Source organism: Taudactylus pleione, unplaced genomic scaffold (assembly GCF_031769625.1).
Source record: "Taudactylus pleione unplaced genomic scaffold, aTauple2 ptg000506l, whole genome shotgun sequence".
NCBI classification, from domain to species: domain Eukaryota; kingdom Metazoa; phylum Chordata; class Amphibia; order Anura; family Myobatrachidae; genus Taudactylus; species Taudactylus pleione.
Window position 1 is genome coordinate 2,096,487 of NW_028284908.1, and position 23,850 is coordinate 2,120,336.

General features: G+C 49.2%; 1 protein-coding gene across 1 annotated transcript in view; it reads left to right on the forward strand.

Annotated features, from left to right (window-relative positions):
• The first annotated feature begins 4,979 nt into the window (after positions 1–4,979).
• PIGK (phosphatidylinositol glycan anchor biosynthesis class K) overlaps positions 4,980–23,850 on the forward strand; it is a 180,379-nt gene continuing 161,508 nt past the window's right edge. Inside the window, exons 1-3 of the mRNA XM_088450070.1 lie at positions 4,980–5,143; positions 6,244–6,297; positions 16,189–16,280. Of these exons, the coding sequence (XP_088306196.1) occupies positions 5,063–5,143; positions 6,244–6,297; positions 16,189–16,280 (227 nt within the window). The 5' untranslated portion in view covers positions 4,980–5,062. The remainder of the gene's footprint in view (positions 5,144–6,243; positions 6,298–16,188; positions 16,281–23,850) is intronic.

Below are 23,850 nucleotides of genomic sequence, written 5' to 3' on the forward strand. Positions count from 1 at the left end.
TCCTTGCAGAGTGAACCGACACTTGGAAACTTTTCAGACAACTGCTCACTCGTAGTTGCAGGGAGGAAACCTTTTCTTGAGTCAGAAAGATCCTTTGCTGGGGAGAGTCCAGAAGGGCTCCCAAATGAACCATACTCTGTGACGGAATGAGGGAGGACTTCTTCCAGTTTATCAGCCACCCGTGCGCTTGCAGACAAGCGATCATCAGGTGCACATGATGCAAAAGTACCTCCGGAGAGCCTATCAGCAATAGGAGGTCATCCAGATACGGCAGAAGCCGTATACCCTGGCTTCGCAGATGGGCAGCCATGACAGCCATAATTTTGGTGAACACCCTTGGAGCTGTTGGAAGGCCAAAGGGAAAAGCCTGAAATTGGAAGTGAAGCTGACATATAGCAAACAACAGATACCGCTGGTGCGAAGGTGCTATAGGAATATGGAGGTAGGCGTCCTGGATGTCCAGGGAGACCATATAGTCCCCCGGTTCCATAGCCAGAATGGTGGAATGCAAAGTTTCCATCCTGAATGTGTGCACTCTGAGGAACTTGTTCAACGATTTCAGGTTGAGGATAGGCCGATGAGACCCATTGGGTTTCGGAACCAGAAACAGAGAAGAGTAGTAACCCTTCCCGCGTTGAGAAAGCAGAACGGGAACAATGACCCCTGCTTTCAGCAAGGGGTCATTGTTCCCGTTCTCTATGGCTTCCTGAATCTGCAAGGCCTTGGTCTTGTCCTGAGAAAGACTCATGCAGAAGAACTGTTGGGGGTGGTCTGTGATGGAAGGAAAGGGCGTACCCCTGAGAGACCACTTCTCATACCCAAGCATCCGTGGTGGTAGTGCACCAGCACTGGGCGAATTGAAGAAGTCGGCCTCCCACTCTGGGATCCCCCAGAGAGAGGCCCGTCCCATCAGGCTGAAGGCTTATCCTCTGGCTTGGTAGCAGGGCGTCTAGTGCTCCAGGCCTGCTTCTTTGGTTTGGGGGCAGCCTTGGTTGACGACTGCCTTGGGAAGGACTGACCCTTGGACTTACCCTGAGTACGAAAGGACCGAAAGGCTGAGGTCCTAGCCTTAGAAGGCACAGCTGCTGATGGCAGAAACGCCGACTTAGACTTTGCCAGGGTGTCAACAATTTTGTCCAGGTCTGACTCTGGACCGAACAAAATCTCCCCATTAAAGGGTAAGGCCTCCAGGCCCTTCTTGGAATCCGCATCCGCTCTCCAAGAACGAAGCCACAAAGACCGGTGAGCAGAGACCACTGCCGCCGAAACTCTGGAAGTTAGAAGACTGGCATCCAAAGACGCTTCTCCAGTATAGGAAGCGGCATCCCTCATCTGTCCAACTAAAGCTCTCTGAACCTCCGGAGCTTCGTCAGGAAAAGTATCTTCCAGTACATTGGCCCACCTCTCAATGGCTTTAGCCACCCAAGAGATGGCCATGGACGGACGGGTCACCGCCCCAGAGAGAGAATAAATGGATTTTAAGCAAGTCTCCACTTTCCTGTCTGTGGGATCCTTTAGGGATGAAATGGACGGCAGAGGCAAGGTGGCACTCTTGATTAAGCGAGTAACATGAGAATCCACAGCAGTCGGGGTTTCCCACTTTTTGCAATGACTTGCAGGAAACGGATAACTGGATGCTAAACGTTTCTGCAGCTGGAACCTCTTACTAGGCGACTGCCAGGCCTCCGCCATATGATCAGTCAGTTGGTCAGATAGAGGAAAAACAGCCAAAGTCACCTTTACCTGTTTAAAATTTGGATACTTGAACTTAGGGGCCGGGGTGTCATCTTTTATATCAAGAATGGATCGCACCGCCCTTACCAATGCCGGCATTAATGGAAGATATCGTCTCCACTTCCTGGGCAGGGGAATACAAATCAGAGTCCTCAGGCAATTCCCCCTCTGTCTGATAGCTGCGCAGACTGGGATGACATAACAATGCATTTTGACGCCTTGTGAGGCTTGTCACTACGCAACATAGTTTGAAAGTTTGAAAGGCTGAAGAGGAGACTGCTAAACTCTAGACTGAACTGGAGAACACATCCACCCAAGGTGGTTGACCCGCCTGCGGGAGACCCTGGAAGGGAATGACAGACTGCTGCGTCACCGGAGACTGAATATACACAGGAAACCCTGTATATGGATTAACAGTCTGAGGCCCAGGGGGAGACTGCAATAATTGCGGTATACCCGGAGAAGGGGGGGATGGCGGTTTGGGGTAACCCCCTATGGGGGAGAGCAGTCGGGACCACCAGACAGTCCGCGATGGAAGCCAGCACCTGAGAAAACACCGCCCAAGGAGGATCCTGTCCTGAAGTTGGGGGGTTAGAGGGACCAGGTAACTGACGGCACCTCACACACAGCCCATCCTGTGATAAATCCTCCATATTTACCCCTGCAGCGCAGCGTCTGCAGGAGAGCAGAGTGGGAGCCGTAGACGGCTCAATTTCCTCATCAGACATAAAAAAATATATACAGAGATATATATAGCAACACAACAGGGAAGCTCAGAGTTTACTCTTGGCGCACCCACAAGTATGCAGCACACAAGCCCACAAATATGGCACCGTGTAGCACACAACAGTATGTGACCGACCTCACAAATACATGAATTTATATAAGTGAGATCCAAGAAAAGCCCTTCCCACACACACCTGCCAGGGCTGTAGGAGAAGAAAAGGGATAGTTATAGACTGACAGTAAGGAGAAATAAAGCACAGACAGTCAGCACTAGCAAAAGTCACATACAATGCAGAAAGTTAATACTCACTGCACCTTGTCACTACATTCAACCGCCCAGATTCAGTGACTGGGAGGGCTATAGTGCTGTGTACGCTGTCCTTTAGCAGGGGAGAGGTACACAGGGGGACTGGTCCATGCGCTGCCTGGGAGATCAGCGATGCTGCCAGGGAAGATGGCCGCCGAAGACCTCAGAGGAGGAGTGGGCACAGGAGGAAGCAGCTCAGTGTCGCCAGCCCCGAGCGGAAAGGCGCACTGAGCTTAGGGGAGGAGCCATTAGACAGGGAAGGCTGCCTCCCCTGGCTAGTAATTAACCACAGTGACACTGGCTCCCGCTGCCGCATAATTCCCTGGTGGTCTAGTGGTCCCGTGGGGTATTCCTTGGGAGAGGGGGAGCCCACCGCCACTGCTAGCGCATCCGGTCTATCCCCAGAGACCGGAGGCAAGCGACTGCATAGATACGCGGGTCACCGCAAGAAGTGACCCGCGTATCACCTTATCCCCGGCACTCCGGCAGCAGTCGTGGGAGTGCCAGAGCCCATGCTAGTACAGACTCTGGGGTCCCGCCACGATCCCCAGATCTCTACTGGCGTCCCGGCGCCAGAGGGGTGTAGGAGCGGCAGCTTGGACGTCCAATGGACAGTCTGATGCTGCCGCTTTGAAGAGTAATTTAAAAACAAAAAAAGTAATAAAAAAACCTCTAAAAATAAGCTTATGGGCTGCTAAGCAGCCCCCCTGCGCTAAGGGTGACCGGACTCCGGCTGGGCACCACCTAAAACTGAGGTGCCTGTGGCTGGGTATAGAGGAGGATGGACCCAGTGCATCCTGGGAGCAGCAAAAGCTTTAACTGCGTGGTGCCCGTGGATCCAGCTATATCCCAAGGTCAACCCTGTGGGACCCCCTATGGATCCTGAAGTAGAAAAATTATAAGGATACTTACTTTAAACCTCTATACGCTCCGGCCTATACCTTCTAAAATTGACACTATTTGCGTACGCAGTCATACAGTAAAATAAAGACTTTAGACCTTGAACATGTGTTTCCAAAGCACAAAGTATTATTTCAAGCAAAGTACAGTAAGTTACACGCTGTGATCTAAGTACAATTTAGCGCAAAGAAATTATACAGACCCAAGATACAGTTATACATACGCACGCGCTCTGGGACCAGATTCCGGCATCAGCAAGAAACCTCCATCAACAGCATCAGCATGAATACTGGGGTCTGAACACACATATTTATACCCCCACAGAAATAGACTACACAATAGAGAGGTTTGTTGTGATCCCGTTGGTTCCCCATCACGGTGCTTCTGTTACAGGACATTTAACAGGTTGATTCAAATGGACACAGACCAGCCACCGACAGCTGGTTATCTCCGTTTTCCCGCCTCATGCAAATCTAGGCTGTTGGCTTTACAAAGTACATTTTGGTGCTTTAACTTTCTACGGTCCATAAGTTGAGAATGCATGTTGCGATCTTCACACAGATGATACCAGGAAGCTGTTGAGAAAGTGCAGATCAGTATAACACCAAACACGGCTTACTTATCATGTATTAAGCCTAAGATACCAAATAACCTTTGTTATTTGGTAAATGAATAAAACTTGAATCTTATACCTTTAAACTATGGACCTTTACGTGAATGTGCAGTGTGTAAGTGTTAGGGGTTTGGGAAAGGATACTAGTTAACTTGGGGCAGATGCGTATGCATGAAGCTAATAAACAGCATTCGCTAATGTGCGACATGTTGACAGCACAACTGTGTGTATTAATATGTGTATGTGGTATGGTAAAATATGCGATCGCCTGATGCTAATAATACCATCGCCATATGTACTTATGTGTGAGTTTAGCTAAAATGGCGCTGGGCGGCCATTGGCAAAATGGCGTCTTGTAGATCGCATTTTCAAGATGGTGTCTTGCGGCCAGTCGCAAGATGGCGTCATTTCGATCTAATTTTAAGCTGATCTTGTCTCAGCCAATTATCCAGCTTCTACAATGAATATACAGTATGTCTATAATTAAATGAAAATATAAATATATAAATGAGTATATATCTATAAATAAATATATAACTAGATGCCACATGAAATATCCATAGAAGGAGGATGTGGCAGAAAGACATCTATGACCACTGACACTGTAATGTAATGTGATGTTGCTCCCATGCTCCTGCAGGACCCTGGAGAGGACCGTACATATCCCAGCATACACTGCGCCTCCGCCCAGGTTATGGACAGGCAGTGCGGGGCGGGGCTCCCCGGCGACACGTGACGCGGAAGCTCGGCTGTGGCGGTGACGGTTCCTGCCCTCAGTGGAGATGGCGGCGCTCAGGGGCTGCAGCCGGCTGGTGGTCTGTGCTGCGCTGTTAGTGCTGGGAGCCAGCGCTCAGTATGCGGAGGTGACTTTTATAACTATATATTATTCTGATGCATATTAGTGCTATGTGCACGCAGTGTGTGTCACTGCTTCCCTGCCCTTGTCTGGTGGTCACCATTGTATGTCACCCTCTGTGTGTGACCATGTCAGTCATGTACTGTTGAGCTGTGTGTGTGCAAATGAGTTACACGGAGGTAGTCTGCTCTGCCTGTAACGTGGTCAGCTTCTTTCTAGATATATATATGTGTGGTGTGTGTGTGTATATATATATATATATATATATATATATATATATATATATGTGTGTGTGTGTATTCTATGGGGCAGCTTGCGTTGCAAATTTTCCTGCCATTTACTGTACCCTGATGTTGGCATCCCGGCAGAGGAGGAAATCCCAATCATCAAAGGTAAGTATCTACTAACCTATTTCTACCCCCTAACCCTCCCTTAGGGGTGCCTAACCCTAATCCCTCCTCTAAGTGCCTAACCCCCCCCTTTCCCGCTGCCTAAACCTAAGTCCCCCGGGGGGGTGCCTATCCCTAAGTTCCCCCCAGGGGTGCCTAACGCTAACCCCCCCTTCCCCTAGCCTAAACCTAACCGCCTGGGGGAGGGGTGCCTAGCCCTAAGTCCCCCCCGGGAACCCTAAACCTAACCCTCTCCTCCCCCGCGGCTATCCGCGCTCGGCACCCCTTCCATCGGGTTATCGGGCACCCGGCGTATGTCTGACAGGCGTCGGCATATCGACGCCTGTCTTTAGACCCTTGCCGGGATATGACAGTCGGGAAGCTGGCTGTCGGTATTAGGTCCGCTGGCTTCCAGACTGCATACCGCTCCGGTGGTCTCCCCCCTACGTGTTGCAGTGTATGCTATCCATTTATAATATAGCATGTGATAATAGATATGTCACACATAGTAGATGTATGTAAAATATTCAGGACGTGTGTAATAATGAGGTGTGTCCTATATAATGTGTAGGTTTAAAGCCTTTAATTGTAATTGCGGATGATATTAATCTTTCACACTCTTTTCCAACTTGAATGATAAAATGCATACATCTAATGTACTATAATCAGAAGTCACGTTATATAATCCATGCTTACGGTGTTGCTCCTTAATTTGCAGAATAAAGCTGAACATTTCTTCAGAAGTGGACACACGAATAATTGGGCAGTGTTGGTAAGTATTTGCCTTCTCTTTCTTTACCTATAATAAAATGCTTTAAAAAAAATAATAGTAATAATCACAATATATGAGACTTGGGGAGATATAGTTGAAAAATTGGAGCTGGTTCCCACAGCAACCGGAGTCTGTCTTATTTATTCTTCAGCTTAGAAAATTACAAATGAAAGTAGTTGTCTGGTCGCTATGGGTTACAGTTACTTTTTACACCGGGCTGCTAGCATGTTGCGCGTTGGCTAGCGGTACACTTGTATGTGTTACTATAGTTGCAGCAGCATAATATGTTTTCCTAGGTGTAGCGTTCTGCTGATGAAAGTGTGACTGCTATAGGACAACATGAGTTATTTCGTCTTACAAGCAAGTTTATTGCATTTAAGAGTTTGTCTCTTCACATTTGCTGCATGATGATTGTATTATCTGTACTGGAGCACATACAGTGTTCCCATCTTTAACTTTTTTTTATTTTTAAGAAGTCACTACATTGGTGTTGTGGTAGTTTTGAGCTTTTGGTGGCCACCTTTGGTACACTGTTCCAGATAGTGGCCCTTAAATGTTCTCCAGTCACCTACATCTTTATAATAGAGAGCTGACAGATGCAGGGTACAAATACAGCGGACACAGACACTCACTCATACAAGTAATCCGGAAACAGTCATGACATACGGTAGCTCTCAGCGTGTACGGATTTCTGCTCTCCGCCTCAGGAGGCAGCTAGCAGAAATGTCTGTGTTGGCAGTTCTCGCGCGAGCACAGCAACAATTGAATTTCTCCATTGGGCACCCAATCTTTATTGCATCATGGAAACAAATGGGCAGATGTAAGCTGCAGTCGACAGGATGGCCCTCGCTTACGATGTCGCCTGTCGGGCCTCCTGACGTTGCACACTCACTTGTGTCACTGACGACACGAGGGAGCGTGCAACGTCGGCGCCATAGCGGGTACACACTAGACGATGTGCCCGATATGTCGTCTGATCCGGTTGGATCGGATGACATATCATCTAGTGTGTACCCGGCGCTGGTTCACATATTAATTTGCCTAAGATGGATAAAAGGTGCCGCCTCCCATCATTAGATGGGCAAAATTAATCTCGTACATTTCCGTTCTCCAGAATGATACATCTTTACGTCTTTCTGTCTCTCCTTCAGGCCTAGTTGTTTATTTGTTGCCGTTTGGTACGACATAGAGCTGCTTTGTGTGTATAATTGTAACTGATGCACAGAGTATATTGTTGTATTCCTGGTTTGGATCACAGTTGAAGTAAAATTGTTTCCTAATTGCCGGAAAATATTTCCAGGGCGGCTTTTCATGTTTAGCTTTCATGTGTTTTATTTATTTACTTTGTATTGTTTTGCTTCAGTGCTGTGTCAATATTTTTGTTTTGAATCTAATCTATTTGTTCTGGAATATTGTTATTGTGTGTTGGGTGACAATGTGCAGGGCCTCACCTTTTTACCATATATTGTTTTGTAACTCTTCCATTCGTGGGTCGTTTTATTAGCGTCAATCCCATACATTTTTTATTTATTTACTTAGTTTGTCCGATATTTTCTTTAGGGAAGATTGGCACTGATGGCTATTAGGTCAATGACGATCACTGCAGATGGTCATGTGAAAAAGAGTGACCAAGATTTGAAAAAGGATGTACTTTTCTTTTTCACATGAGTATATGTTTGCATAGACCGTTACTGTTGTTGGTGGGCGTTCGCTGGCTCAGGCTGCTGTCCTAGACATGGCCTAGCGGAGAAGCCGGTTCTGGAAAACTGAGCTCTGGGCCTGATTCAGACCCGGTCGCAAGTGCTGAGAGATCGCAACCGGATCGATGGTGGCCCAGAGCGCATGTGCACGACGGAGCCGGCTCCATCGTGCGCATGCGTGAGACCCGGATAGCGACGGACAATCCGTCGCTCCGGGTCTCGCACCAAAAGGGGCGTGCTGTCGATGTTGAGTGACAGCACGCCCCCTTTGGTGGGAACGCCTACCGTTTGGGGTGGCCCTACTGACATCACAAGTGATGTCAGTGGGAGAGCTTTCGGCTCTGTTGGGCTTGCGGCCACGAGACCCTACCACAAGGGTCTCGTCGCACGCCCGATGGTCGCGATGGATCGCGACCATCATCCTGGCCGCTCGCATTAGCTGTGGGTGGCAACCACCCACAGGAGGCCGCTCTATTAACAAAAAAAAAAAAAAAAAGACACTCTGTCAGAGCGTCCGGCTCTGAATCAGGGCCTCTGTTGGAATCATGGCAATTACCAGCCACCTACTGAGCGTTGTTTAATTGATTTACTCGGGGTTACTGCCATTGGAATAATGGTTGCAGAATTGTGTCATTATCAGGGCACCTTTTCCATTTCAAGATTGGCTTACTGACTTTCTTAGGCATTCATACTAGGGTCCTAGGTACCTGACAGAGCTTCTGATTCCTTACTGCCCTGCTCGCTTACTTTCATCTGCAGATGGACTATTGACAGTACCTACAGTATCCCACACTTCATTTTGGGGTCAAATTTTTAGCTTTGTGACTCTAACTTTGACTCTATGGAACTCGGGAAGTGCGAGTGGCCACCAGGCTAGAATCCTTTAAAAACAGACTCAATGACCTGTTACTCTCGCATTTCATTAATGCCTCTTTATTTCCTAAAGAAATACAACCCAAATGCTTCTCTATTCTGCAAAGTGTTTTTTTTTTTTCATATGCCAGTGTAAAGCACTTTGGAATCAATCCAATTAGCCACGAAGGGTGCGAGTTGCCATTGCCACGGCGTTAAAACTCCAGCAACGGACCGCCACCTCACACCCTTCACGGCCCACTCTGAACCTGAATTTGCAGAATTTTACTTGCAGCCCTATGGGGCTGCAATTAAAATTCCGAGAGTCCAGGCTCCTTTAAAGTACGGCCATTGCCATGATGATTCGCGCCGGCGAGATCATTGCGGTTAATAGGATCGACCCCTTTGAGTCCTATTGGGAGAAAGGTGCTTTCTACTTCAGGGTCCATAGGGGGTCCACAGGGTTGACCTTGGGGTATAGATTGGGAACCAAATCCGGGCACCACACAGTTAAAGCTTTTAGCTCCCAGGATGCACTGGGTCCACTATCCCTATAACCCCACCCCCAAGCCACAGGCACCTCAGTTTAAGTTGGTGCCCGGACGGAGTTGGGTCGCCGTTTAGGCAGGGGGGCTGATTAGCAGCCCCTAAGCTTATTTTATTTTTTGAGTTCACATTTTTATTTTACTTTTGGACTCTTCCGAGCGCCAGCGTCAGACTGTCCATAGGACGTCCAAGCTGCCGCTCCGTCACCCCGCTGGCGCTGAGGCGCCAGTACAGATCTGAGGATCTCAGCGGGACCCCAGAGTCTGTACTAGCCAGACTCTGTGGGCGCCCAGGACTGCTGCCGGATCGTCAGGGAGCAGGTAAGGTCGCGGGTCACCGCTTGCAGTGATCCGCGCATTTCCAAATGCAGTCCGATGCCTCCGGTCTCTGGGGACAGACCGGAGGCGCCGGCAGTGGAGGCGGGCCCCCCCATACCCCGCGTGTCCACTAGACCACCAGGGACTTAACGATCGGCGCTGGGAGTCGGCGTCCCGGGGTTTAATAGCCGGCCAGGGGAGGAAGCCTTCCCTGTTGTAGCGGCTCCTCCCCTCAGCTCAGCGCGCCTTTCAGTGTCTATAGTCTGGCGTCGCTGAGCTGCTTCCTCTGTGGGCCACGCTTCCTCTGAGGTCTCCAGCGGCCATTTTCTCTGTGGTGCAGCAGAAATCTCCGGAGATGGCAGTTGGTCCAGTCCCCCTGCGTACCTCACCGTCAGGTCAGTGTACACAGCGCTGTAGCCATCCCAGACACTGAATCTGTGCAGTTGAATGTAGCGATACTGTGCAGTATATTATATGTCATGTTCGTGTGTTTGTGTGTATATAATATATATATATATATATATATATATATATACATACAGATAGCCAAGGTGCGGCACTCGTGGCATAATCTCAATGGATAAACGATTCGTGACACACAGTTAGTCAACGTTTCAGTTCTTTACTGAACTTTTTTCAAGATCTTGAAAAAAGTTCAGTAAAGAACTGAAACGTTGACTAACTGTGTGTCACGTATCGTTTATCCATTGAGATTATGCCGCGAGTACCGCACCTTGGCTATCTGTATCCTAAGAATTCGTGAGAGCACCGGCAGCAGATATAATATTTATGTGATATTGGGAGTGCCAGGCCATCTGTGATTGTATATGTGTATATATATATATATATATATATATATATATAAGCACTAATCTAGTGAGTGCCGTGGAGTAGTGCTTTTTGTTTATTATTTTATAATTATAATTTTTGTGATCACATTTTCTCATGCACCCCTTCTAACTAGTTATCTAACTTGTGTCAGCTGTTTTCCTAGGTGCTTTGCAACAGGTGTGCTTGGTGACTGTCTCACATTTAAAAGCAAAGTTGCTGTGAGCTTTAAACCTTGATAGCATACCCTGAGTTTAACACTAATGTGATGGCTAGTTCCATGTCATAATTCTGAGCAATAGAGTAGGGACTTGCAGTAAAGTGGGCTGCAAGCTTAAATGCATTGATCAATTCATGAACCAAAACCCCACTGTGTGTGTATGTATGTATATGTATATATATATATATATATATATATATATATAAAAATTGGTCTGCATTGTATGTGACTTATGCTAGTGCTGACTGTCTGCTTTTCTCTCACCTGTCAGTGTATATCTATCCCTTTTCTTTACATAGGAGACACTGGTTGTTTGGTAGCAATGACAAGAATGTCACACGTTCTTACATAGTCCGAGGGTGTCCTCCTGGGCATCTCTGCAGTGTTCATTTCGGGAGCTCTCCATTGAGAAGCGGGCTTACTCAGCCGTCATGACGTGCATCCCAAGGACTAGTCTTTTCTCCAAGAGAGTTTTCAACTCCTAGTGAGCAGAGGGGGCCTCCCTGAGGAGATCCTCATGGCCTTCTGACTCTATCCCTAACTACCGGTGTTAGCGTCCAGCTCTAGAAGTACTGAAGCAACCTTCAATGACTTTGTCAGTGAAGTGGACCTTCCACTTTGGGTACCTGTGTCCTCTGGTCTTGCTTCTTCCTCGAGGTCTTCGGAAGTTTCATTCGAGACGGAGGTGCTTTCCTTCTGGTAGCTCCAGATGTCACTGCTACTTGGATTTTCGGAGTCTTCCCATCGATGCTCCGTTTTTGCTGCTTCACTATCCGGACCTGTGGTCTCAGGGTCCTTGTTTTTCCTTGGACCTGGATAGTTTGTCTTTGACTGCATCCCTACTGTGGTCCTGAGGCTTTCCTGGCTCTGTCATCTTTGAATTGTTTGGAGCGCATGGGCCAGCTTTTGCTGGGATCTACCACAGACTGTGACATACATAATTGTTATGGTATCGTACCTGTCGCTATGATCCTCCGGTGATTAGGATTTTCAGAAGTTCTGGCATTCCTTCCAGCTGGCTTGGGTCTCGCCCTCCGCCTGGCCTTCCTGACAGTGCGGATCTCTACACTGTCAGTGTGGTTCGGATGTGAAATTGCTCCACTCTCTGGTATCTGGTTCATCCTTCAGGGTGTTGTTTCTGGATTATGCCTCCTTTTATATCCCTTAGGGGCTCCTTGGGATTTAGTAGTGGTTCTTTGTGCCCTCCTGGGACCTTCATTTGACCCACTAGCGTTGCTAACCGTTACATGGTCTATAGCTTAGTCTCTCTCTCTCTTTTATGGCGTTTGCATCCGCCAGGAGAGTGTCGGAATTGGTAGCGTTCTCAGGTGGCTCCCTCTTCTGGTTAGTCCACCATGTCAGGTATGTGAGTTGCACTCGCCCTGTGTGTCTACCTAGACTGGTTTTTAAGTTCCATATTATTCTGGAACTTATGGTACTGACATTTCAGTCACCAGTCCTCTCGGCTGGTGTGGCCTCATTGACTGCGGTCCGGCCTCTCCGGATTTATGTGATCCGTTCAAGTTCCTTCAGGAAATCAGACTTCTTATTTGTGGTCTTTGGACTTCACAGGAAAGGATGGCCGGCCAATAATTTGACATTGGCTAGATGACTTCGTATCACTATCTCAGGGGCCTACACATAGGATAGGCCTTTCTGTTTTGGTTGATACCTATTCTACTTGGGCTGTGGGCGGCTCGCTGTGGCGCCTCGGCTGTTCTGCCTTGCTAGGTGGCCACGTGGTCTTCTGTCCACACCTTTTTAAGGTTCTATGCATTGGTTTCCTTTGCCTCTCAGGATGCTTCCTTTGGGCGACGGATTCTCCTCAGCACAGGAGCATCCCCGCCCTTAGTTGTACTGCTTTGGGACATCCGCAAGGTCAACCCTGTGGACCTCCTATTGACCCTGAAGTAGAAAACAAGAGATGTGGTAAGAACTTATCTTTGTTATCTCTGTTTCTACAAAGTCCATAGGGTCCACAGGGCGCCCGCCCTGACGTACCTGGCTTCATATGGGCTGTGTTACTGGTCACCGGTTTCCCGTCTCCTTCTCTGTGAGTATGGTTGAGTGTTCCAGTCTTCTCTCTCTTTCTTTCCTCCTCTGGCCTTTGGTTACTTACAAACTCAGGTGCCTCTGGCTTGGGGGCGGGGTTATAGGGAGAGTGGACCCAGTGCATCCTGGGAGCTAAAAGCTTTAACTGCGTGGTGCCCGGATTTGGTTCCCAACCTATACCCCAAGGTCAACCCTGTGGACCCTACGGACTTTGTAGAAACAGAGATAACAAAGGTAAGTTCTTACCATATCTCTTGTTAGAGAAAGAATTATTATTAAATAATATTATTGTCACTAAATATTTAAATGATGTTGTGTAGTATGTACAGTACTGTGCAAAAGTTTTAGGCAGGTATGGAAAAAATGCTGCAAAGTAAGAATGCTTTCAAAAATAGAAGTGTTAATATTTTTTTTTATCAATTAACAAAATGCAAAATCAATGAACAGTAGAGAAATCTAAATCAAATCAATATTTGGTGTGACCACCCTTTGCCTTCAAAACAGCATCAATTCTTCTGGGTACACTTGCACACAGTTTTTGAAGGAACTCGACAGGGAGGTTGTTCCAAACATCTTAGAGAACTAACCACCGATCTGTGGATGTAGGCTGCTTACATCCTTCTGTCTCTTCATGTAATCCCAGACAGATTTGATGATGTTGAGATCAGGGCTATGTGGGCCATGTCATCACTTCCAGTCCTCATTGTTCTTCTTTACGCTGAAGATAGTTCTTAATGACATTGGCTGTATGTTTGGGGTCATTATTCTGCTGCAGAATACATTTGGAGCCAATCGGATGCCTCCCTGATGGTATCGTATGATGGATAAGTACCTGCCTGTATTTCTCAGCATTAAGGACACAATCCTGACCAAATCCCCAACTCCATTTACTGAAATGCAGCCCCAAACTTGCAAAGAACCTCCACCAAGCTTCACTGTTGTCTGCAGACACTCTTTATTGTATCGCTCACCAGCCCCTCGGCACACAAACTGCTTCTGTTAAAGCCAAATTCACATTGTGACTCATCAGTCCAGAGAACCTGCTGACATTTTTCTGCACCCAAGTTCCTATATTTTCGTGCATAGTTGAGTCATTTGGTCTTTTTTCCATGTCCAAGATATGGCTTTGCGGCCCCAATTTTTCCATGAAGACCACTTCTGGCCAGACTTCTCCGAACAGTAGATGGGTGTATCTGGGTCCCACTGGCTTCTGCCAGTTCTGAGCTGATGGCTCTGCTGGACATCTTCTGATTTCGAAGGGAAGTAAGCGTGATGTGTCTTTCATCAGATGCACAAAGTTTACTTGGCCGACCACTGCGTCTACGGTCCTCAATGTTGCCCGTTTCTTTGTGCTTCTTCAAAAGATCTTAAACATCAGTCTGCTTTGAAATATTTGCCTGGGAGAGACCTTGCTGATGCAGTATAACTACCTTGTGTCTTGTTGCTGTGCTTAGTCTTGCCATGGTGTATGACTTGTGACATGAAACTGGCTTTCATAACTTCACCTTTGTAGCAGAGTTTGGCTGTACCTCACCCAGTTTTAAGCCTCCTACATAGCTGTTTCTGTTTCAGGTAATGAAAATGATGATCGTTATCACCTGTTTGGTATGTTTGGTATATCACACACCTGACTATAGTCCTACAAAATCCCTGCCTTTGTGCAAGTGTAGCTAGAAGAATTGATGCTGTTTTGATGGCAAAGTGTGGTCACAAGATCTTTATTCTGTTCATTCACTTAATGATAAAAATAAACTATAAACATCCACTAGGCGATTAAACCTAGCAATGGAGCGATAACGACGGTCGTTATCGCTCCATCGCTTGGTAATCGCACGCAAATCGGGCAGTAAAAGGTTAAAAACGACCAGCGATGCGTGCGCCAGCTGGTCGTTTTTAACATCCGTCATCGCCCGAACATGACAACCGCCGTCAGGTTGCCATGTTCGGGGATGATTGATCTGCATACACTGAACGTCTAGTGTATGCACTTCATCCCGCGGGAGACGACGGCATCGTAATCGTGTCGTTGTCACCGCATCGTGTAATGGATGGGCAGCAATACTTTGCAGCATCTTTTCAAAACCTGCCTAAAACCTTTGCACAGCTATGTATATTGTTTTAATAATTAGGCCGATGTTATGTTGGCCACACGTGCGTTGCTGCTGTTTGGCGCTGGTACTGGGAAAGCGAATCACACATTTCTCTTTTGATATGATGGGGGCGGTGTGGAGGTCAAAAGACTGTGCAAAGGCTGATCGTTTTTGGATTGCATTTATCAACATGCCAGGTAATGATCTATGTAGGCAAAACTAAGGGGTGTTGTGGGGGGGAGCTGGGGGTTGCTCTGGATCACCCATTAGCCTCCGCCGCCCATTCACTTGCCCCCCCCCCCCCGGCCATTCTGTGCTGCTGGTAGCCCTGTGGCTGCCAGCCAGGAGAGATCTTTCTGAGTAGCAGGGGATAACAGAAAATGGCTGCCCCATAGAAGGCTACTTAAAGATGTCCGCCATCGACCGGAGGGAAAACCAGGGTTTCTTTTCCCAGGAACCCAAAGGGATGGGGCTTACCGAAGGACAGAAGAGGAATAGAGGAGTAAGGGGCTATACTGTGGCTGGCATAATGTGAATAAGGGGCATTACTGTGTCATAATGTGGATGAGGCACTATTGTGTGACAGAGTGAGTGAAGGGAACTAATGTGTGGCATAAAGTGAATAAGGGGGTACTACTGTGTGGCGTAATGTGAATCGGGGACACTATTGTGGAGTGTCATGATGACACGCCCCCATTTCAAGTGACCACGCCCCTCGTGACACTTAGCCACGCCCATTTTTGCAGAATACACTGCCTCTTAAAAAACAAACAAAAAAAAAACCCTTTAATTGCAACACTAAAGGTGACATAAGTTCTAGTGAGGGGTTAGAACTGGGACCACCCATTACCAAATGTCTAGTTTCGCCTCTGATGATCTGAATGGGTTATTATCAGGTAACACATACTATAGTATCATCTTATTACCCAATACGGGCTGCAATACATTGAACAGCGCGTGTGGCTACCGTTACTCTAGCGACTGCGCGTATTCGATGCGTATCTTTCCACATACTCCTTCAGCATTGCTTTCTATAAAAGGCCCCCTGATCAATTAGAATCATTCACTTTCATTAATAATAAATGATTACAACCTGTCCTGGAATATTCAGCGCCCCTGAGTAGACTGTATACTTTATTCTTATTATTCTGAAATCTGCTTTTTAATCTAAAGTTATTTAAGCATTTTCGTTGGATTAAACAGAGTTGGTTCAGTTACACAGTCAGATAATTAAGCGCCACGTCTGTGAGAATTTAATATATATATATTTTTTAAATCTTTTCAAGGTTTGTACGTCTCGATTCTGGTTCAATTATCGACATGTGGCCAATACGTTATCCGTTTACAGAAGTGTTAAGAGGCTCGGAATTCCCGACAGGTGAGAAGCCGGAGAATATTACTTTTCTCATTGACATGTAAAGCTTGTTAGAAATGTGTGTTGTTTTTTTCCCTTTGTTTCTTAGCGAGATAATAAAATGGGGTCGGTTAATCTGTAAGACTTTAGCTTTCCCTGTTAAGGGGCTTAACACATTTTGGCGCACATTGCCTAAGATATGTATATACTAAATTACATTAATATTGCACCTCGTACTTTGGCCGCACTACCTGTGGCATTCTCCTCGTTAAATTTACAGCGACTGCCGGTACAGACGTCCTGTGACCGCAGATGATGATTACCAGAAAGTACTTTCTTTATTTACATTTTTCTACTTCAGGGTCCATAGGGTATCCACAGGATACCTTGGGGTATAGGTGTGACGTCAGTCATCGGGCACCATAGAGTTAAGCTTTCAGCCTCCCAGGATGCACTAGGGTCCCCCTCCTATACCCCGCCCCCGAGCCAAGGCATCTCAGTTTAGTTTGGTGAACGGCCGGAGTCGGGTGCACCTGTTGGAGTGGGGGCTAAGAAGAGCCCCTGAAGCTTTCTCCTATGCAGCTGTGGCTGCACATCTGGATGTACAGCATGGACAGTCAGTCCTGACGTCCATGCTGTCTTACCTTCACCACCGCCGGTACCAGAACGCCGGTACCGATCCGGGGATGCTGGTGAGCATCTGGGGTCACAGCTAGCGGTGACCCCAGATGTTCGGACCATGGCCGGATTCAAGGGGGACAGCAAGGTAAGCAGCGGGGTCCCGAGGTGGGTCCCCGCTGTTACATGGTCCAGAGTCCCCAGGCAGGGGGCTCCCTGGGGACTGGCTGCAGCGTGGAGCCAGGTAAGAACCTGCGCTTCCACTACCCCCCCTGTGACAGCGGACCGCAGCAGAGCGGTAGCGCCGCGGCGTCCCGGGGGTTAAATGCATGCCAGGGGAGCGCGCTTTCCCTGTCTCACAGCCGGCGCCTCCCCCGCTGCACACAGCCCTCTCTGCACTCTGCCGACTGGCCCTGTGGAAGCGCTCCTCCCCCAGGCCAGCCTCCTCTCTGCTCCTCGGCGGCCATCTTCCTGAACGCTTGGTGAACGCTGCTGGAAGCCTGGAAGGAAGCATCTTGGTCTGGGTCCCCCCGCATACCTCTCCTCCGCTGTGGTCAGGTCTGTGTATGCAGCGCTGTGTCCTACCAGACCCTGTGTCTGTGTAGTTGAGTGATCAGCGCTGGTTAGTGCAGGAATTGATTTTCTTTGCATTGTATGTGACTGCTAGCGCTGCTGCCTGTATCTTCTATTCTAACTGTCAGCTTTATTACTGTCCCTGTTCTTTCTGCTAAGTCCTTGCGGTGCGGTGCTGCAGGGTGGTCTTTCACCTCTTTAAAATACAATTGGTGAGAGGGGTCACATACTTAGTACCATCATGTCTGAAAGTGATTTTCCTCTCCGGCTACAGTGTACTACGTGTAAAGTACCTTTAGCGGAGGGGGAGGGTAGCGCGGAGGGCCTCTGCCGGCAGTGTTTGTCGATGGCGCTTCCTATTACGGTTACAGCATCGGTACAGGAGCCGCCCTGGGCTTGTTTCGCTCAGGCGCTTACAACCTTAGTGGGCCAGTTAGCTCCGCAGCCCGCGTTTACACAGATGGGTTTGTCCCAGCAGTCAGTGGTGTCGTCTCCCATGCAGGTTTTCCCAAGACAATTGGTGGTACCCCACAGTCTCCTTATTTCCCCTCTCCCGGTTTCTCAGGAGCTGGCGTGGGTTAACTCCCTGACGAGTTCTGTACAGCACTTGTCGGATGTGTTGCAAGGGGAGACTGTGATGCGGCCACATAAATGGCCGGTGGCGTCTCTGTCGGCTCCTTATGAGGATGACGAAGGGACGTCTGATGATGGGAGATTCTGGATCCTTACGATCAGGAACCTCTCCATACTAAGGACGCTGATGCTAAGTCCAAAGTATATATTCCTGGACTTATTCGGGCGGTCCGCACAGCCTTGGTGATTGACGACGAAGTTCCCCCAGCTGCTAAAACCAAGTATGCCTTTTTTAAGGATGTGAAGGGCGATGCCACAGTCTTTCCTCTTTCGGGTCAGTTAATGGACCATTTAGAGGAGGCGTGGAAACAGCCTGGCAAGCGATACTAGCCGCAGAGGCGCCTGGCAGTGGCTTATCCATTCGCGGATAATTATTTTGCTAAGTGGGAATCCCCTCCACAGGTGGATTCTCACGTGACCCGTCTTGTCCGTAGTGCCACATTGCCGATGCCATCCATGTCCTCCCTTAAGGATGCTACGGACCGTAAGGTGGAGATCTGCCTGAAGTCCGCTTATTCCCTTGCGGGGGAGGGGGGGGCAGCGCGGCCGGCTATGGCCATTTGCTGGGTTGCCAGAGCGATGGAGCGCTGGGCGGATTCATTGGAGGCGTCCTTTGATTCCGACTGTCCGGCCGAACAAACGGAGTTGATTGGTAATCTCCGTGATTCGGCCACTTATATCAATGAGGCGGCCTTAGACATTAGTACCCTGGTGTCTCGAATTTCTTCAGCGGTGGCTGCTAGTCACACCTTGTGGTTGCGATCCTGGAAGGCGGACGCTGACTCCAAAAAGGGTTTGGAGGCGTTGCCCTTTAACGGAGAAGTTCTCTTCGGTCCAGATCTGGACAAGATTGTGGCCACGCTGGCGGCAGCCAAATCGGCATGTCTCCCGTCGGCCGCGGCTCCTTCTGGTTCAGGACCATCGTCCTTTCGGTCTTATAGGGCCCAGGGCAGGCCCAAACCACAGTCTTTTCCCCGACAGGCTGGCCCCAAAAAATCGGCCAAGCCCCGGAAGCAGGCATGGAGTACCAGACGTCAGGCCCCTAAGCCTGATGACAAGCCTGCGGCCTGACGGTCCAGGCCTCCCGTTGGGGGATCCCAAAGTGGGAGGCCGCCTGCTGCAGTTCACCCGGTGTTGGTCGGTCACCACGACAGACACTTGGGTTCTCGAGGTGGTCTCCCACAGGTACGCCCTCTCGTTCCGGCACAGACCCCCGGCTCGATTCTTCACCACGGGTCTACCATCAGACCGGAACAAGGCCACGGAGCTGCGGAAGGTCTTGCACACTATGCTCCAGGCTGGAGTTATAGTGCCTGTTCCATTCTCCCAGAGGGGCCAGGGTTTCTATTCAAATCTTTTTTTGGTGCAGAAACCCAATGGGTCGTATTGTCCGATTCTCAACCTCAAAGCTCTCAACAAGTCTTTGCGGGTGCCAAAGTTTCGGATGGAGACCCTACGGTCCATCATTCTGGCGCTGGAACCTGGGGACTACATGGTGTCATTGGACATACAGGACGCTTACCTGCATGTCCCTATTCTTTTGCGCCATCAACAGTTCCTCAGGTTTGCAATCCGCAGCGACCACTTTTAGTTTCGGGCGTTACCTTTTGGCCTGGCGACAGCACCGCGTGTGTTCACCAAGGTGATGGCGGTCATGGCGGCTTCTCTGCGGCTGCAGGGAGTCCGCATGTTGCCGTACTTGGACGACCTGTTATTAGTGGCAGGATCTCCAGAGCTCCTTCTACGCCACTTGGACCTGACCATTGCGCTGCTGCAACGGCACGGCTGGTTAATAAACTGGCAGAAGTCCACTCTAATCCCGTCTCGGCGGATTCTGCACCTCGGAGCCTTATTGGACTCGGGACAGCAAAGGATCTTTGTGACAGAGGAAAAGATCTCTGCTTTACAGTCGAGGGTGCGCAGTTGTCTGCACAGCCGCCGGGTGTCTCTACACTCGGCGATGAGGTTACTGGGCTCCATGGTGTCGGTGTTCGACATGGTGGAATATGCCCAGTTTCACTCCAGACCTCTGCAGCACCTGATCCTGTCCAAGTGGAATGGGCTGCCTCAGTCTCTAAAGTCCCAGACGATAGTGCTCACCCCAGAGGTTCGCCTGTCCCTTGCCTGGTGGTTGCAGAAGACCCATCTCAGCAAGGGACGTCCGTTCTGGGTACCAAATTGGGTCCTATTGACAACGGATGCCAGTCTTCGGGGCTGGGGAGCAGTTTCGGGTCCACACTTGTTCTAGGGCAGGTGGACGCCGACAGAAGCGGAGCTTCCAATAAATATCTTGGAACTCTGTGCGGTCTTCAATGCTCTCCAGCAGGCACATCGGGTTCTCCAGGGTCGTCCGGTGCAGGTCCAGTCGGACAACGCTACCACCGTGGCCTACATAAACAAGCAAGGAGGAACCCGAAGTCAGGCGGCTCTCGTAGAGGTGTCTCGGATCCTGGTATGGGCGGAGCGAAATCTTCCGGCCATATCAGCGGCCTTCATCCCGGGAGTGCTAAATTGGGAGGCGGACTTTCTAAGTCGCCAGGACGTTCATCCGGGGGAATGGTCCCTGCACCTGGACGTTTTTCAACTGCTGGTGGACAGGTGGGGTCTTCCAGAGGTCGACCTCATGGCGTCCCGGCACAACAACAAGTTGCCAGTGTACGGGTCTCGCACAAGAGACGAAGAGGCATCTCTGGTGGATGCTCTCTCCGTCTGGTGGACGTTCCGGTTCGCATACCTATTTCCTCCGGTTTCCCTTCTTCCACGGGTAATCCGGAAATTCAAACAGGAAGGAGGGACGCTCCTGTTGATAGCTCCCGCGTGGCCCAGACGGCACTGGTTCTCAGACCTTCAGGGTCTGTCCGTGGACAGTCCTCTGCGGTTGCCGCTACGACCGGACCTTCTGTCGCAGGGTCCTTGTCTTCACCCGGACCTGGCTCGGCTGTCTTTGACGGCGTGGCTGTTGAGACGGCCATGTTGAGGTCCCGGGGGTTTTCCAGCTCTGTGGTGCGTACCATGTTGCGAGCTCGGAAACCGTCGTCCGCGAGGATATACCATCGCGTGTGGCATACGTTCTTCCAATGGTGTCGACCGAGAGGTTATGCACCGTGGGAGTTTCGTCTGTCTAGGATACTTGCCTTCCTACAAGCGGGACTAGATCATGGGCTTCGCCTTGCTTCTCCTTGGTTTCGGCCCTGTCTGTCTGGTTTCACCGTAGGATTGGTTCAATCCCGGATGTGCGCACCTTTATGCAAGGTGTTCTCCGCATTCAGCCGCCCTTTGTTCCACCTGTGGCGCCTTGGGATTTGGCTGTGGTCCTGAGGGCTCTCCAGGGACCGCCGTTTGAACCACTAGGCTCAGTGGATCTTAAATGGCTAACAGCTAAGACTGTTTTCCTTCTGGCCATAGCTTCGGCAAGACGTGTTTCTGATTTAGGGGCTCTTTCTTGTAGACCTCCTTTCTTGATTTTTCATGGGAACAGGGCAGTGCTCCGCACTCTGCCTGAATTTCTTCCCAAAGTTGTTTCCCAGTTTCATGTTAACGAGGAAATAGTTGTTCCGGCCTTTAACTCACCTGGTCTTTCAGTGGGTGAGGCCACTTTGGATGTTGTGCGGGCCTTAAGGACTTATGTTGACCGCACTTCTTCGTTTAGGAAGTCGGACGCCTTGTTTGTCCTCTATGGCTTCCGTTAAAAGGGTTGGCCTGCTTCAAAGCAAACTTTGGCAGCCTGGATCCGTATGGCTATTTCTGAAGCTTATCTTCATGAAAGTCTGCCGGTTCCTCCTCCTTTGAAGGCTCATTCCACTAGGTCTGTGGGTCCTTCGTGGGCAGCTCGACGTGGTGCCTCTGCAGTCCAGATCTGCAAAGCTGCTACGTGGTCCTCTGTCCATACATTCGTGAGGTATTACAGGTTTGACACCTTCGCCTCTCAGGATGCTTCCTTCGGGCGGCGGATTCTCCTTTCTGCACAGGAGCGTCCCCACCCTTAAAGGATAATGCTTTGGGACATCCCCAAGGTATCCTGTGGATACCCTATGGACCCTGAAGTAGAAAATATGAGATATGGTAAGAACTTACCTTTGTTATCTCTATTTCTACGAAGTCCATAGGGTTCCACAGGACTCCCGCCCTGTCGCACCTGTGCTGCAGATGGGCTTTGGTCTGGTCACCGGTTTTCCCGTCTCCCTCTGGTGAGAGTGTGATTCTTGTGTGTGTCCAGATCTTTTTTTCTCTCTTCCTTCTCCTCCTCCGGCCTATGGCTTGGTAACTAACTGAGGTGCCTTGGCTCGGGGGCGGGGTATAGGAGGGGGACCCTAGTGCATCCTGGGAGGCTGAAAGCTTAACTCTATGGTGCCCGATGACTGACGTCACACCTATACCCCAAGGTATCCTGTGGAACCCTATGGACTTCGTAGAAATAGAGATAACAAAGGTGAGTTCTTACCATATCTCATATATTTTGCACCGCCGTGAGTATTTCCAGGAATGATTCCAAACGTGCTTTCCTGTGCTCCATGCAGGTCCCTGGAGTCTGATTCGGAGAACGTTTTGGGTAGCGGCTCTAGTCTGAAAATAAAAACTTTCTGTGTTACAGGTACCTAGGACCTGTCGTTCGCTGGATCGCGTTGTGCCCAGCATTGCAGGATTTTTTTCCCCTCTCTCTTCAGCAACCTTCACATCTCTCCCCCTTCTCTCCTCTGTCTCCGCTACGCAGCTGAAACAGCCGCCGGTGCAGCACGCTGGGAGAAGCCAGATCACGCTGTTCCTCTATCCTTCTCTCTGCTGGGACTGCGGCTGTCAGTCACTGACTGCCGCCTTTATACTTTTTAATTCCACGGGGCTGGTTACTTTTTTTCTTTGCCTGTTGTGGCTCAGAGAGCCTGCTGTTGGGACCTGTGCTTTGCACCAACAAGGGGTTTGGCAGCATAATTGCCTGAAGACCCTCAGGTTTTCCGGACGACAGGGAGAAGACAAACAGCTCCTCTTGTTGCGCCTGGTCCCCTGAGACTGCTAGCGCCGGGCGTCTTTTTTTTTTTTTACGAAAATGCGACTAAGTTGCAATGTGATGACTAGGACGCAGCAGGAGACTGCTGATTACTTTGATATGTGATACTTGTATATCTGTATTATTATTATTATTATTACCAGTTATTTATATATAGCGCACACATATTCCGCAGCACATTACAGGGAATATTTTGCCTATCACATCAGTCCCTGCCCCAGAAGAGCTTACACTCTATATTCCCTATCGCATGCTCACACACATACACACTAGGGGTAATTTTGTTGGGAACCAATTAACCTACCAGTATATGTTTGGAGCGTGGGAGGAAACCGGAGTACTTGGAGGAAACCCACGCAAACACAGGGAGAATATACAAACTCCACACAGTTAGAGCCGTAGTGGGAATCGAACCCACAACCTCAGTGCTGTAAGGCAGCATCTCTGTATGTCACTGAATCAGCGTGCAAAGCGATACAATGCAGGAGCCGCAGCTTTTTGGCACGCCACGCTTACAGACGTAGTTACACACAGATATACAATATCAAATGAATCGGCGCAGCCTCCTGGTGTGTTCTAGTCACATCACATTGTGACTTAGATTCGTTTTCGGTAATAAAAGACGCCCAACGCTAGGAGAGTTGCACAGGACTTGGCGGCTCACTCACACCAGGCATATCGCGCTGAATGGCGTATTGAGGCGAGATGAACAAGGGCACATCTGTATATCTTGTTCCTTGGCGAACAACAGGCTGTTGTGGGGGTGCA